Genomic DNA, 15,653 nt, shown 5'->3' with positions numbered 1-15,653 from the left:
AGTGTGGTCACTTTTTTTTCCTAAGATTTATTTATTTATATTGGAGAGAGAGCAAGAGTGTGCATGGGGCATGGGGAGGGGCAGTGGGAGAAGGAAAGGGAGTCTCAAGCAGACTCCCTGCTGAGCGCTGAACTGACACGGGGCAGGGGCGGGGGGGCGGGGGGGCTCAATCTCAACCCTGAGATCATGACCTGAGCCAAAGCCAAGAGTTGGCTGCTGAACCAACTGAGCCACTGGGTGCCCCCAGTGTGGTCACTTCTATCTTTGGAGATAAAAAGCAGGAATTCCAGGAATCACATTATACAGAATGGAATGAAGGATCTGAACTTACAGAAGCCTGGTAGATGGTGAAGAGATGAAGTAGGAAGGGTATGTGCCTAAGCACAGGAGCAGAAAACAGGCAGATGAAATTTAGGAACAGCAAGAAATCTAGGTCTGGTGCCGAAAGTCAGAGAGGAAGCAGCTTAGAGCAAAAAGAAGAGATTCGAGATACAGCTTCTTTCAAATTAGAGAACAATTGCTATATTGTTAATCATACATTCCATAGCTCATAGAATCTGGAGTTAAGATCCAACACACATCCTTTAAAGCACATCAGAAAGCAATATGTATTAGTATTAGTATAAATGCTGTAAATGATCAAATAAATAAACTAAATATATTATTTTTCAGTACAGATACATCCAATCATTTTTTTCTTAATGCTAAGTATCTTTTTGTTTTGAAAAATAAAAAAGTAATATTTAATTTAAAAGGTAATGTTTTAAAAATATTGCAAAACACACACAACTATGTATGAAAGGCTACTTCTAATAAACAACTTAAAGAAAAACTGCAATTTTCCATTTAGGATTCCTGTTTATAAAAAGAGATCACTAGACAATCACCCAGCAACACATTAATGTTCAGATGTCATTAGTCTTACAGAGGAGTTTAGTATGGATGGCAGTGTATCTGAGAAAGTAGCTTTTTTAAGGAAAAAGACAGGCTAACCCATTTTCTACTTGAATGAAGAAGTAGTAAAGATAGATTGGATTCTATGTAATTCAGGTTCTGTAACTAGAAAACAACCTGAAAATGAAAGAAAAATCTACCTCTTAAAATCTATGTTTCTGAAAATGGTTTTTGTATCTCAAGGAGCTCCAGCTGTCTATAAGTACCAAGAGTTTCACACACATTACATACAGGCTTTTGAAATGACATAGATGATTACTCTGTTTTTTGCTGCATTTTCAATCCTACTGTTCACAAAGATTAAAAAAAAAAAAAAACCAACCATGTATGAAATGTGTACTCCAGAAATATGAATCTGTAACTCAACTTGTGCTCATATAATTCTCATTTGGGCCCATGTATTCCGCAGTAACTATTATTTTGTTTGAAATACAGAAGTCAGATAGTCTTGCTTTGGGATATTTTAAATTTTCCAACAACAAAGAGAATCTATAGCCATTTAGGAACAGTAGTTGCTGAAAATTCTTAAAGATTTTATGACTAATGAATGATGCTTGTTATGAATTGCTGCTAAAGCTGGGTGCACTTCTGCCTAGGATATCTAACATGGTTCTGCCTCCATCCAGTTTAGAGAACTTTTGTGGGTCACATATTTCTCATTATCTTTCCTCATTTTCCTTCACTGTTCTTTACTCTCTTTCTACCCTATACAGTTATCACAGCTACAGTTGCAGTTCCAACAACAAAGTGACCAGATCATCAAGCAAAAGTGTTATTTTAATTTTACTTATTTATTTATTTGTTTGTTTGTTTATTTATTTGTTATTTAATTTTATTTATTTTTTAATGTATCTCGGGAAGACCAAATCCAGGGTTTATGAGCTGATCAGACATATTTTTTCAGTGTAGTCTGACGATGACCTGCAGTAGGTCTGAGAGGCAATCCAGAAGTTTCTATTTTTACTCACTAACCCAAAAGATCCCTGTGCACATTAAAGTTTGAGGAGTAACGATCTCTCCCCACACAAAAAATATGTGGCATACAGAAAAGGAACATATTAAGATCATACTCACATTTTTTGAAAGAGTAATGAATTATTTAAAAGGGAAAGATCAAAGCCTATTTTTCTCAGTGATAAAATACTTGTACTGACACTCTACTGGTAAATTAACTTTCAAAGGAAAATTATGACTTCGCTTTGGTATACCCATCAAACAGATCAGCATGTAATAATATAGCCATGTAATACCTAGTATAATGCCAATTCCTCTCCTCATGTTCTATAAATATTATGCTAAACCAGCTTTCCATTTAACAAAAGTTTTATTAGAATAGGCTGTTCAAATATAATAAAATATTATGGTTCAAATGAAAGGGTGAGTAGATGACGTAAGACCAGGGTATATATATATATATATATATAATAGTTACATTTACCTTGTTCACTTTACTATATCCTAGATTCAGAACATCTTTTTTTTTTTTTTTTTAAGATTTATTTATTTATTTTAGAGAGAGAGAGAGTAAGAGCAGGGGGAGAGGCAGAGAGAGAGGGAGAGAGAGAATCTTCAAACAGACTCCCTGTTAAGCACAGTCTGACGTGGGGCTCGACACTAGGTTCAACTCCAGGACCCTGCGATCATGACCTAAGCTGAAATCCAGAGTCGGCCGCTTAACCAACTGCCCACCCAGGTGCCCCTAGATTCAGAACATCTTGAAGGAAAGTGCTGTCTTTCTTCTAGTGCCTAGTAGAGCAGAGACTACAGAGGAGACAGTCATTTAGTAAATGTTTGTTGCATGGATGAATAAATGACCAGCTGGAAATGTAATATATATGCATTCTAGAAAGAATGTACATGCATAAAACAAATCAACTCAGAAATTAAAAAAAATAATATTTTATTGCATGTATCTATAAAAGAAAAATAACGAATATAAAAGAATTATCTTTAAAAATAAATAGCAAATAGTTATCTTTAGCCCTTAGTCAGTTAGCAAAGTACCCAGAAGAAGTAAATAAGCTTATACATTTTTATATAAGATAACCCAAGACATATTTCCATAATTATACAAAGTTGCTATTTCTAATACATCAGTCAGAAAGAGAAATTGACATTCCAAGATGCTAATGAACTAGTCAACGTTCAATGTGGTGGTTATTTATTAGTTGGAAAAAAAATGTAGGTAAGGAATATAAGGTCAGAAAAACTTGAAAATCGGGGAAAAAGGTTTTGTTTAACTGTATTTATTGCACTAACCCTTTAAATCCAAAACCAATTATAAACGTTGTGGTACTTTCAATAATTGCCCACTGAGTGTGTAAATTTAAAATGGCAATTTCAATTTTTATTTCACCTAGACAAGGAAGAAAATGGAATTGAATACTAATGTGTGTCATACACCTGAAAGAGTAAGGGAATACTGTGCTCATTATAAGTGAGTTTAAGCAAAGTACTCAAATGTTTCATTTGAAGTACTGAAGATAAACAAAAGAATTAAGTGACAAGGGAAATTAATAATGCTCAGACAGAAAATTGGGTACATGAGTAGACTTCCCAGAGTCTCTTAGATATGATTTTCCTTTAAGAAAGGGATACACTTTTTCTTTTAAACAAATAACTCAGAAAATAAGATGTTATGAAAGAATGCAGTAACATAATGTAATAACTTTGAACATAATCTCAGAATACTTATTAAAATGACAATTGAGAGTTTTCAGTTTTCCCTCCATTATACATAAGACTTTTTCATTTAATATAAAAGCCTTCTTATTTACTTATATTGCTTTTCTCTGAGAGTTCATTATCATCTTCAGACTGAAAGCAAAATAATAACAATAAAAAATAATAATGATAGACCCCCCTTAAAAATAAAAGCGGTATTAAATTATTCAACTTAAAAAATAAATAAAATAAAATAAATTACTTAAGTTAACAAAGTTATATTTAATCTAAATTTCTCTAAGAGTCAACCAATGTCCTGTTCCATTGAGGTTATTTCTACCTATAATTCCTGGGATAAAGAGAACTTAAAGTTAATTCATACTTTGAAAGGCAGAATGATGTGTAAGTTAAGTGGGCAATAAACTGGGACACAGTAAGTGAAGAGTCAGGACATGAAACATTAATAAGGTGTTTCTCAGAGAAAACTTTGCAAAAGTATGTTATTTATGGTTTATCAAAACATGGCAATGACTGAAGCTCGCAAACATAATTTGCCAAACAGAAACCCCGACGCAATTTTGTGACACTGTCTCACATCATTCTGTAATTTCTGCTACGAATCTTAATTTCCAGAGTTTTATCATGATTGCAATCCCACAGATGGTAACAGTCCACTAGGGTGATTTAAAAAAAATGGTCTCCACAACAATTTTTAACAATAAGAAGATAAGCATTTTTTGTTGTTCTGCATCTATTTTAAACCTTAATTTTATCTTCATTACTCTGGGATCAAAACTGTATAGATATGCCATAGCCACTATCTGGAATTCTCTTTGCACATGTAGAAAAATCAAGTGTAATTTAAGAAGCAATTTCTGCAAATGCATGCAAAAATGCATGCATAAAACAAAACAATATCAGGTAACCACATGGAGCCATATAGGTAAAAGAAATGTATATAGGTAGGATATGTAAAAATTCATAAGAAACCTGAACAAAGGAAATATCTAAAGGAGATTTTAGCCTAGTTCCTAAGGTAAGGAAGTCATGTTACTTGGCCATAAATCAATTTCTCATTCTATTAAATTCCTGTAAAGCAATCCCTATACACTGCACCTAATAATGTCAAATCATGGATTTCCACATTAAAAATTACCCCTGACTCAAAATACATAGTAAACAAAATAGCTCAACTATTTAAATCAAAATTCTGTAATAGCTCCCTGGAATAAGCCCCAAATCTTTTAGTATATATGAGTCTTCATACATACTTAACTCACACACTTAATTAGAACATGTTCCTCTATACACAAGTCATGATTTTCTATATCATGTTCCCCAGAATCTCACCTAGTTTCTTTGATCATGCTGTTCCGTAGACTTTTAGTCTCTACTGCAAGCCATTTTCCACGGCCCACCTAAAAAACTATTCTCCCATAAGGCTTTTTCATAATAATTAATTATGTCTTCCACTAAACCCATCGCACACTGGGTTTTCCTTCTCTTCAACACACATCAATGACTTGTTAGATGTTATTAATGTGCTCTCCTCAACACAGATATAATCTTTAACAGAAATCATGGTTTAATCACCTTTTCTGTCCTCTTAATATGTAGTTTACTGTCTCACTTCAGCTAAGTCATCAAAAAGCATTTAACTGGATAAAACAGAAGGTTCTGGTATTACTACCATCCATCGCATTTTAGGGAAATCACTTACTATCTTGGTATATCATGCTTTTTCTGTTTAAAAAAAAAGCTGGCTGATGGTAATAAATAAAACAGTATGAATTGAAACACTCTCAGCTATTGAAAGAAGGTGCTGAAGGCATTTTAGGGATTCTCATAATCTATTGTATACTTTACATGCTTTGCACACGTGAAACCAATTCCGAGACAGAAAAAGAAAAGATGCAATTTTTACTTTCTTCAAGTGTCAGAAGTTGCTGTTAAATGTTAACACAGTACTAATGAACACATGGCATACGTAAAAACCTCCTTCTTTGATATGTACCTTAAAATAGTAATATTTATAGCCCAAGAGTTTCAACATTTTTAACCCTCTTAATGCACTTTTCAGTCAATGGACATATATGCCACAGTTTCAGATTTTATACCCAAACCAGACTCAACTAACTCATCCTGTCCTCTGACCATGAAGAAAAGTCACACCTTGGGCTCTGACTTGTATTCTTTCTGAAATGATTCTGGTCATTCCTTGGCAGTCACCTTTTCCCATCCCATGTGTTACCTGAATCCATGGCCATCTGTCATTTTCTGCAGCTGTCCATGCATTTATAAGCCCCTTCTTATTGAGACGTGCATAGTAGGGATACCACTTCTGGAGTCCAAAAAGAGCTCGGTGGGTAGAGGAAGCTGTGATTTGCTGATTTGATATGATTCCACCTTCAATTCCCAATGGGCCTGAGCATTCTGGGAACAAATCAGGAAAAGATGTGAGTGTGTCAGAAATAATTCACTCTCAAAATGTGCCTGTTAGATTTGATAGGAGATATTTTTAAAATAAATTTAATTTGTACCATCATGCCTTAATTTGTACAAATTTAATTTGTACCATACACCTACTTTACAGATCTGTCATCGACTTCCACATGAAGAAAACAATTCTTTCTCCTCATGACACTCTTCTTCCTTTGCTTTGAGTGTGGCAACCTCAACAGATACTGCCCCTCTGCATTACGAGTCTGCATATGCACTGTTATCCCTTGGCTGTTGATCACATCAACAAAAGTGCAAGGCCCTTAAAGGGCCTATCTCATATTTTATGTTTTCAGAAATTAGCATACCTCATAAATTGTAAACCCTCAATAAATATCCTCAATCCATTATTTCTTGACTAGCCTGCATCTGAGTTTTGTGTCAAAATCATTTTTATACTGACTTAGCATTTCTCATTACTCTAAATTTTTTTAACTTAAATTTTTATAAACATCAGCAGGTATGCTTCCAACAAAAAGTGCAAAGTGCAAATCTGTCAACATTTAATAATAATAACTTGTAACATGTTATGAGTAATAGAAAACATGTAGACAAATTATTTTTATAAAGTAAACAGGTAAACTCCCTGACATTATACTTAACTTATGTACACTAATAAGTAAATCAAGATATTAAAATATTTCTATTTCTATTTCTAATATTTTAAATTCAAAATTCATAGTTATACATATAGGTATTTTGCACTTACGTTTTAATTCTCTTTTAGAAATTTTTCTTTAAATTTGCAACTTGGAAACTTAAGAAAAATTTCTTAATAAAATTTTTAAATTCTAACATTAAGGCATAATATAATGCCAATATGTTCTCAGATATCAAATGAATTTAGATTTTAAAATTAGAAATGAAGGCAAATGCATCTAAAAAGTAAATATATTTTTATATATATTTGAATTTCTTATTTCATAAAATTTCACCACAAACGACATTTATTTTAAATTCAGTTTTGAAAATTCAGAATAAGTAATATTATGATAACATGAAAAGTAATACCTAGTTTTCTTAATTTCAGTTGTACATTTAATACTCATCTTTTTGTCAAATTCAATTTGTATAATATGATAATCCTGTTATAAAATATGCTATCCTAATTTATCAGAATTCCTAAAAATATGTGAGGAGCACACTGCCATTATGAATTGTCAGTATATATGTAAGTCAGCTTGATCAGTGATTGTCACCAAGCATATTTTGGGTTTTAATTAATATTGAAGCCCAACATTTGTTAGTAATTAAATGTTTACACTTAGATTGAGGATGGAAGTATGAAAGAAAGAATTTTGCAGTTGCATTATAATATTTTAAAAAGTTCCAAAGATGTTTCTCATTGGTAACCATTCTTTCATTAAGCATAAACATGTTTCTCTTTTCTATTCCATGCTCAGAGAATAAGTAGCTCTAATCACATTACCTACTAATATTTCTCCAAGGCTTTAAAATCTTGAAACACTTTTTATAAAACAGATGGAAATATGTGGATAAGTAATCATCTTAATCAGACTTTGTTAGTAAAGATGGCATCAATAGAGCAAAAATTGCATCTTTGTAATTGATAACTGATAAATCTTTTACCTTTAGGAAGATGCACTATATCACTTTGAAGTCATTAAATTAAGAAGCCATTCATTTTTAGAATTGCAGTATTAGGATAGATAATAATCTGATTTTCACATTTCAAAAAAAATTAACCCCCAAAACTCAGATGTTGAGTCTTTGGATTCTTGTTTTGCTTTCCATTTTAAACTTCAAGATCTTTCCAGACTTCATAAAAGCACTAAGAGACTTTCATGATGATACTTTGATTTTAGACAACTACAGGAGGCTGGCTTTTTAAGAACATTGCCTTTAAAGGAGTCTTAAGCATGCTTGATGCTTGTCTTTGATTTGTGCAATGTTTGGATGGGAAAATACAGCAGGCAAAGAGATCATTTATTGTAGGCCAGTCAGTAGAACAGCAGAGAGAGAAAGAGCCAGGTTTAATTTAACTTAATTTAGTTTAATGTATTAATTAAACTACATGATAGCCTTAGAAAGAACTCTATACCATTTAGGTGTCTTCTTCTAAAGACCTTATGCTGAACTGGACATTCTCACCAAATCTGTAACCATTTTAAAAGAGAGAGATTAGACCTCAAGCCACACTATTCAGTAAGTCTACTTCATTGGTAGTCTTAACCTACCAACCTCCACTTATTAACTAACATGTCAGCAAACACAGTGGGCCAGGAACTGTTGCATTATCAGATAAGTCAAATACCAATGAACAATTAAAACATATATTTGTGTGTGTGTGTGTGTGTGTATATATATATATATATACATACACATATATATATTTTTTTACTCTGCTGTAAGACTTCCAATCTTTGTTATGCCCTCACTACACATTCATTGAAATGAAACATAATCCAAAAAATATAAAGTGACATGTTATATTTTTATCGGGTTTCACAGCTTACAAAGTAGTTTTACATGAGATATCTTATTGCTGTGATGTCAAATTTATTAGTATTTCTTTTCTCAGTCTTCAATTCCACATTTTAAAAAAAATAAATTTTTACAACATTCACTTCCATACTGTATGTTGCCAATCAGTAAAGCCTACCAGAGGAACCATGATTATGTGTGGGGTTCTTGAATGAAGCATGCATCTGTGAAGTATCAGCTTACTTCCTTACTGGCTAGTGGTCCTCAGTTTTTCTTGTTTCAAATATTGGGGTTATATTGGCAATGACGTGGATGGAGCTAGACTGTATTATGCTAAGCGAAATAAGTCAGTCAGAGAAAGACGAATACCATATGATTTCACTCATATGCGGAATTTAAGAAACAAAACAGATGAACATAGGGGAAAGAAAAAAAAAGAGAGAGAGAGGAAAGCAAACCATAAAAGACTCTTAACAACAGAGAACAAATTAAGGGTTGACAGAGGGAGGTGGGTGGGGGATGGGCTAGAGGGGTGATGGGCATTCAGGAGGGCACTAGGTATGATGAGCACTGGGTTTTGGATGTAAGTGATGAATCAGGGATTTCTACTCCTGAAACCAATAGTGCCCTGTATGTTAACTCACTAGAATATAAATAAAAATTTGAAAGAATAAAATAAAAATTGGGGTTATGATGACACCCTAATTCACCAGCTCTGAGGTAATATGAGGTAAAAAGTGCTCTTCCTCTGTAACTATAAATTGTTAGAAAAGAATTCTGGAATTCTTCCTGTTAGAAAAGGTTCTGGACAGCCACTTGCATGTTTCTCTTGAGGGTATACTATTGAGGTGATCCTGGATGTTTTGCTTCTCTGGAGTAGGCTCTGGGTCTTACACAGTGTTACATCCTTAGGTGCCCATGGTGGTTTGCACACAGAAAGAGTTTAAGTGATATGTGATGCATGTTGGTATTGGGGGTTATTTTTTTTTTTTTTCTAAACAGTAAACTAATAAGCAAATCCAAGGCTTATACTTCATATCACACTGCAAGTTGTCACAACAGCAGCTCTTCTTCACTAATCATTTGGATCACAATCAAATGGATGTCATCATAATAAAAAGTTCAAAATCCAATTTCCTTTTGCCTGTTCTATCCACCTCCCCAATGTCCTATTAAATTCAACAGTTATAAAAACTAATGAAGGAGTTGCAATTCAGACTGCAAATGAATATACACCTAAGATTAAGTGACTTTAAGCAGTGAACAATAAGATGCTTAAAAGGCAGATAATATGGAGATATATGTTGTCATCACTATCAACAAATAGGGGATAAATATGAAATAATAATTGATGAACAACATATTAGATGAGCATTCTGAAGTCTGAAAAGAGCATTCACAAGTATTTTCTCACATCATCAAAATAAGACTACAAGAAAAAAAGGTTACCACACTTATTTCATCAATGAGGAAACTGGTGAGAAGGGCAGTTAAACTTGTAAAAGATGAGTCTGGAATTGAAGCCAATTCTCTGCTTCACAAATAAAATAATATCAATTGATAGAGTGAAGAGTTCAGTAATTCTTCAAAAGTTGGTTCTGGACCTTTTTCTTCTGCTGTTATTTTGTATGGGGGGTGTGTACTTATCCCAGGAGAGAGAATAAGAAATAAACATGAAGGAAACATGTAGAATGTCACTAGTGGCATTCAGGATATGACAGATCTTTCCCAAAGTGGGATACATTAAAACAATGGGTGGCAGTTGACGGCAGTGAGTCACAGAAGTAAATATTGAGGTTTTGTGGTGGTCTGTGTCCCACAAGGTGTTAAAAAATGAAGCTGTGACCATTATTGGCCTATATACTGCTTATCTAATAGGGATAGGCTAATTCAGTTCCAACTAATTTATCGACTTCTCACTATGTGTCCATCCATCCATCAATTCCCCACTTAATTTGGTTTTGAAGAATGCATATTTATTAAAGCCATACTATACACTAGGGACTTTTCTAGGCAGTGGTGAACAGGGCAGAAAAGGCCTCAGCTCTCTAAGAGTTCATATTCTAGTGGGGAGAAAACTGTAAACAAAAACTGAACAAACAAGGACTATCAAAGAGTGATAAGTAAAGAAAAAAAAGACGGTGAAACAAGTGAAGGTGTGCCAGGTGATCAGGGATGGCCTTTCTGAGAGCTGACACCAAATCTGATCTCTGAGTGAGCGAGAAGCAGAAGCTGGGCTATTGTGCACCAGTTTCCTCAAGGAGTTTTCAGTCCGGTGGGAGAGACACACACAGAAATAAAACACATTTTAATATTATGGCAGATGCTGTGATGGTGGATGCACAGAATGCAATGGGACAAAGGAAGAAGGAATCATAAACAAGCTTGGGGCTCAGGGAAGAATTTCCAGGAAAAGAGTGGGAGCTAGGGCAGTGAAGAAGGGAAGACACAGAGGCAAGAAACAGCTTGGTATGGTTGGGGAAATAGAGGAAATTCAGTACCCCTAGACCAAGGTGGGTTGGGGCAGGGATGGTCAAGAGATGAAGTGAAGAAATAGAGAAACCCTAGATTATTTTGCTGAAGAGCTTGCTGAGAGAACTTGCTGGGAGTTTTTGAAGGATTCTAACTATGGTCATATTTTCATTTAGTATCCATCATTCCTGCTGTACAGTGGAGGGTAGATTTAAGAGGGGACAAATTATGGCTGAAAAAGCAAGCTACTAAAATTGTGCAGGTGCAAAAGGATGCAGGTCTGAAAGAGGGATGAAAAAGAGGAAGAGTTCAAAGAATATTCAGAAGGAAAGTTGGGCAGAGCTAGTAATAATGAAATGGTGGGTAGAGGAGAGAAACAGTGTCTTCAAAGTTGCCAGACAGCACAGCTAGCGCCCCCTTCAGGTGGGATTGCCCATGTCTCACAAATAACACTGTTGAATCAAATCCTCCCTTAAAATTTTATCAAATGTGGGGCGCCTGGGTGGCTCAGTTGGTTAAGCGACTGCCTTTGGCTCAGGTCATGATCCTGGAGTCCCAGGATCGAGTCCCACATCGGGCTCCCTGCTTGGCAGGGAGTCTGCTTCTCCCTCTGACCCTCCTCCCTCTCATGTTCTCTGTCTCTCATTCTCTCTCTCGCAAATAAATAAAATCTTAAAAAAAAAAAATTTTATCAAATGTTATTCTTGCTACTGGATGCTTGGGAGGACCTGCTTTTGCCCCACCTGCTGTTGCCATGCAGACCCCACTAGGCTACACCCACATCGATCCGGCTGCAGGGACAGGATTGAAAAGTGAAAACCTGCTTCTATGCTCAAGCCATACCCAGAACTTCCCTGCCCCACAGCTCATTCACATGAATTGTGTATGTACATCTGTTGTCCCACAAAACAGGGAGCCCCTTTGCAGGTAGGGATTATATCCCTCATGGCATCGAGCAGTAAGCCTTGATCTTAGCAGACACTTAATAAATATTTACAGAGGGAGCTAATACTTTAAAATAAACATGAAAGATAAACAGCAAAAATGACAGGTAATATTGTAACATTTTATCTGTGCAATTCAAATTCCAATTAAAAAAAATAATTTCACCTATTCTCTCAAGAGTACAGATATAGAGGCCTCCTTTGGAAATTATTTGTACACTGAGTGAAGAAGAGCCCTTCTTTACTAATGAAAAAAATGCACTGACAGTCAAGTGAGTTACTGAGCTTTCAACTAGTTGCCAGAGAGCAACCAGGTAGTTCTAAAAACTCCACCGTTATCCCTACCCTGGGCCCAGGGGCAATTTGATCAGCTCAGTGACGGCAGCAGAATATGGTAGTCTACGTTTCCCGGCTGCTAGATCTGTGTTTATGCATCTTTAGTATTGTGCTTACTTTTGTCATGTTTAACAATAATACTAAATTAATGAGTCCAATCAACATCGATTACCAGAGGCTTTTAGGCATCATTTACATGGTCAGTGAAAATAACGGCTTTGCCTGAATTGCCTGAGCGGCCAGCAAATGCCTTCTGACCTGAGCCCTGCTGTTCAGACTAACTCCAAGCGTGGCTATTGTCACCTGGTAGGTTGAGCAAGAACAGCTGGGCCAGCCAGGACCAGGAGCCCGGTGCCGTCCTCAGAGCAACGTCCCTGCCTTTGCCAAGTCCGTGTGAATAAAACAGTCTCAAAGTGAAGTCCTTCTCACTCTGCAAACTCATTCTCTGGAGTGTGGCAAAGAATGGCGTCTGCATTTTATTGATCTTGCAGCTGACAAGGAAGCAGTGCCTCAAGATGTCTCACATCTTGTTCCTGAGTGTGCTGATTAAGTCTTTCAAATAAGTGAGATGCACGGCTGAATCCGTAACAGGAAGGCACTGCTTTCATTTGCTCTATCTCAATATCCACACATCTTCAGAATAAAAAGGATTTCAAATTAAAGCCATGTTAGAAACAAATCTCCTTTAAACATCTCCAGGCCTCTCTTTCTCTGAGCAGCTCATTTTCTCAGAGGAGTGTGAGTCGTCTGCTGTGCTTAGCATAGCACGATAATTGTGCTGAACACAAGCCCCAGAGAATGGATTACTGATGACCTCCAGCACTGCAGAAATTAATGCTGATTCAAGCATTAACCTCCCTCTGTGCCCCCTGGACCACGGCCTTTCCTTTATTCCTAGTATTTCTTTTATTTTAGAGCTGTCTTGAGACCAGACTCTAAATTGGTGAGGGAGAGGTCAAGGCCACTATTTCTCACACTGTGGCCTGGGGGTTAAAAGGAGCTCTGAAGATTTTTTTTTTTTTTTCTGGTGAGACTTCTCACCTAACCCCCCCACACATTTGCTCTGATTTCTCTCAGGCTATCACGTTTTTTCTGGTGTTGGGGAGTGGTGTCAGAAGGCAAGAGAGGAAATGAAGACAGGAAGTCTAAGAAAGGTTGACCTCAGGGCTAGGGCTTGGATGTGCAGGTGTGACTATAGGACACTGAGGAGGTGGTAAAGGAGCTCCCTGGACACAGTGTGAGAATGTGAATATGCACAACATAGCCTTCCCTCCACTCAGTCATTCACAAATTCCCATGAGCACCTTCTCCCAACCCCGGGGGTCAGCCTCTGGTCACGGACTTAGAGTAGAAATCCCATTTGGTGATGTTTCTCTCCACACCCAAACTCTGCTTCTTTGTAGAAGGGCATAAACTTCACATGTGGCCATAGTAACCTTGATTAGAAAAACCAGGAATTACAAAATCATAAAAATAGTTTTCAAAAATTAGTGATGTTTATTTGGATTGCACATAAAATGTATGTGCATGTTAGAGAAAAGGTCATCTCTTCGCATCACAAATCTTGAAGATGATTCTGTGATATGTGGCCACTAAAGAATTTTCCCCATTATATAGAAACTGTATTCTATTATTTTTCATACTGGAAAGCTCAGAAATTTGCAGGTAAAATGACAAGCAACAACTATTTGTGCATATTTTTTCTTCTGAGATAATATACATCTTAAAGGTAGAAACCATGCCTTTTGCATTATTTATGTTTCCGAAGCACTTAGCACAGTGCCTTGCAAATTGGCAGTTCTCAGTTATCATGGGTTAAAGTAAATTAAAACAAATCATTGCTTTTTGGAACAATTTCTCTTCCTTTCTTGAACTTTGAATTAATTTTCTGAATGTAGATATTATAACTCAACATACTGGGTGGGTGTTAAAATCAGAAAGGTCTTCTTGGTATGCTGGGATGCTGGAAAATATTTAAGAACCAGCTTTTTAAAGTAGAGGAAATACCATGTTTGAAATAAAAGCCAGCGTTCGTAAAGTTACAAATTCAATTATCAGCCATCTAGCTATTTTCTTGTAAAATGTGGTTATGCTTTTCTTCACGCTGTATTATCTCAAGTCAATTATGATATATTATCTGCTTAAATTAATTGTTTTGAATTGAGGAAAAAATTAAAACTATGAATAATATAAATTAGAATAAGAATGTCAATTTTTGAGAATATTGATGCAGGATGATGGTGTAATTTAAATAGTAGGGCCTATGGACTTTAATATTCAAAGGCCAAAATTCTTATTGAGATAGTTCACAAAAGTCAACAAAATCTAAGATTATCATCCTAATGCAGCGAACAATGTTGCTATAGCAAGTAGAAGAATGTGTTTTAGTTTGCTTAAGATGCATTCTTTCAAATGAGAAAAACATATGGGCTTTTCAACTGCTGAATGCACTTTTGCAGCCAGGCAAGATTTCAGTAACTTGTTCTCAGGCTTCCACTTAAACTGCACAATTCATCTTCTACCAACTACGAAGATAACAACATGGTTTGATGAAACATTTGTCTGTAGAGTCAAAAGCCTGCAATTCAAAAACCTGCAGATGTATACCTATTCTTGCCTCCTCACAGAACATACATCTGCACAGGAAAGAGATAAAGAGGGGTATAAATGCCAAGGTAAAATGCTAAAGGTAAGATTCTGTTGCTTCAAGAAACTTGAGTTGAATACCAAATGTAAATATTCAAACACTGCTATGCAGAAGACATATCCCTATGCTTTTAAATTATTTACCTCTTTTAAGCTTTTATTGGTGAATGTGTATCAGGATAAATACCACAAGGCACTGCCTCAGATGTTTTGTTGCAAAACAATATTCTTGGCATGTCAACCAATGATTTTTATTTGAGAGATAAATCATAATCCCAAATCCAATTATCAGCTATCTAGCCATTTTTTCTATGCAACGTGGTTATGTTTTTTTTCACACTGGATGCCATCTCAGGTCACGTATGAAGTCTCAGTGTTCCCGAGGTCAAAAGAAATCCAAGAGCTTAAATGGGAAGCCATTGCAGATGGCAAGATATGTCATAATGAGCCCCCTCTAATGCTAGAACGCTTTGGAAAGTAGCTGGAACAAAGGATAGAGAGCAAAATAGAACTGAGAAAGTGTGTAGTGGGTGATTTGTTTATTTGAATTCTAGAGACTTCTACATTATGCATTCACTCCTAAAAATACAAAGGAATGTTTGTCATACAGAAAATAAATAGATAGTACCCATATAGTCAGAGAGGTATTGGAATTAGGGAAGGAAACTGAAAATTCCAGTAGAGAGTAAAGAC

General features: G+C 35.6%; 1 protein-coding gene across 1 annotated transcript in view; it reads right to left on the bottom strand.

The window, feature by feature from the left end:
• The window catches only part of EDIL3 (EGF like repeats and discoidin domains 3), a 398,312-nt gene that overhangs the window by 122,186 nt on the left and 260,473 nt on the right, over positions 1 to 15,653 (bottom strand). Inside the window, exon 6 of the mRNA XM_032404039.1 lies at positions 5,870 to 6,051. Coding sequence (XP_032259930.1) covers positions 5,870 to 6,051 — 182 coding nt within the window. The remainder of the gene's footprint in view (positions 1 to 5,869; positions 6,052 to 15,653) is intronic.

The sequence above is a fragment of the Phoca vitulina genome, unplaced genomic scaffold, assembly GCF_004348235.1.
Source record: "Phoca vitulina isolate PV1807 unplaced genomic scaffold, GSC_HSeal_1.0 scaffold6, whole genome shotgun sequence".
NCBI classification, from domain to species: domain Eukaryota; kingdom Metazoa; phylum Chordata; class Mammalia; order Carnivora; family Phocidae; genus Phoca; species Phoca vitulina.
The sequence above is the reverse complement of the archived record's forward strand: the minus strand, read 5'-3'. Positions and strand labels throughout refer to the sequence as shown.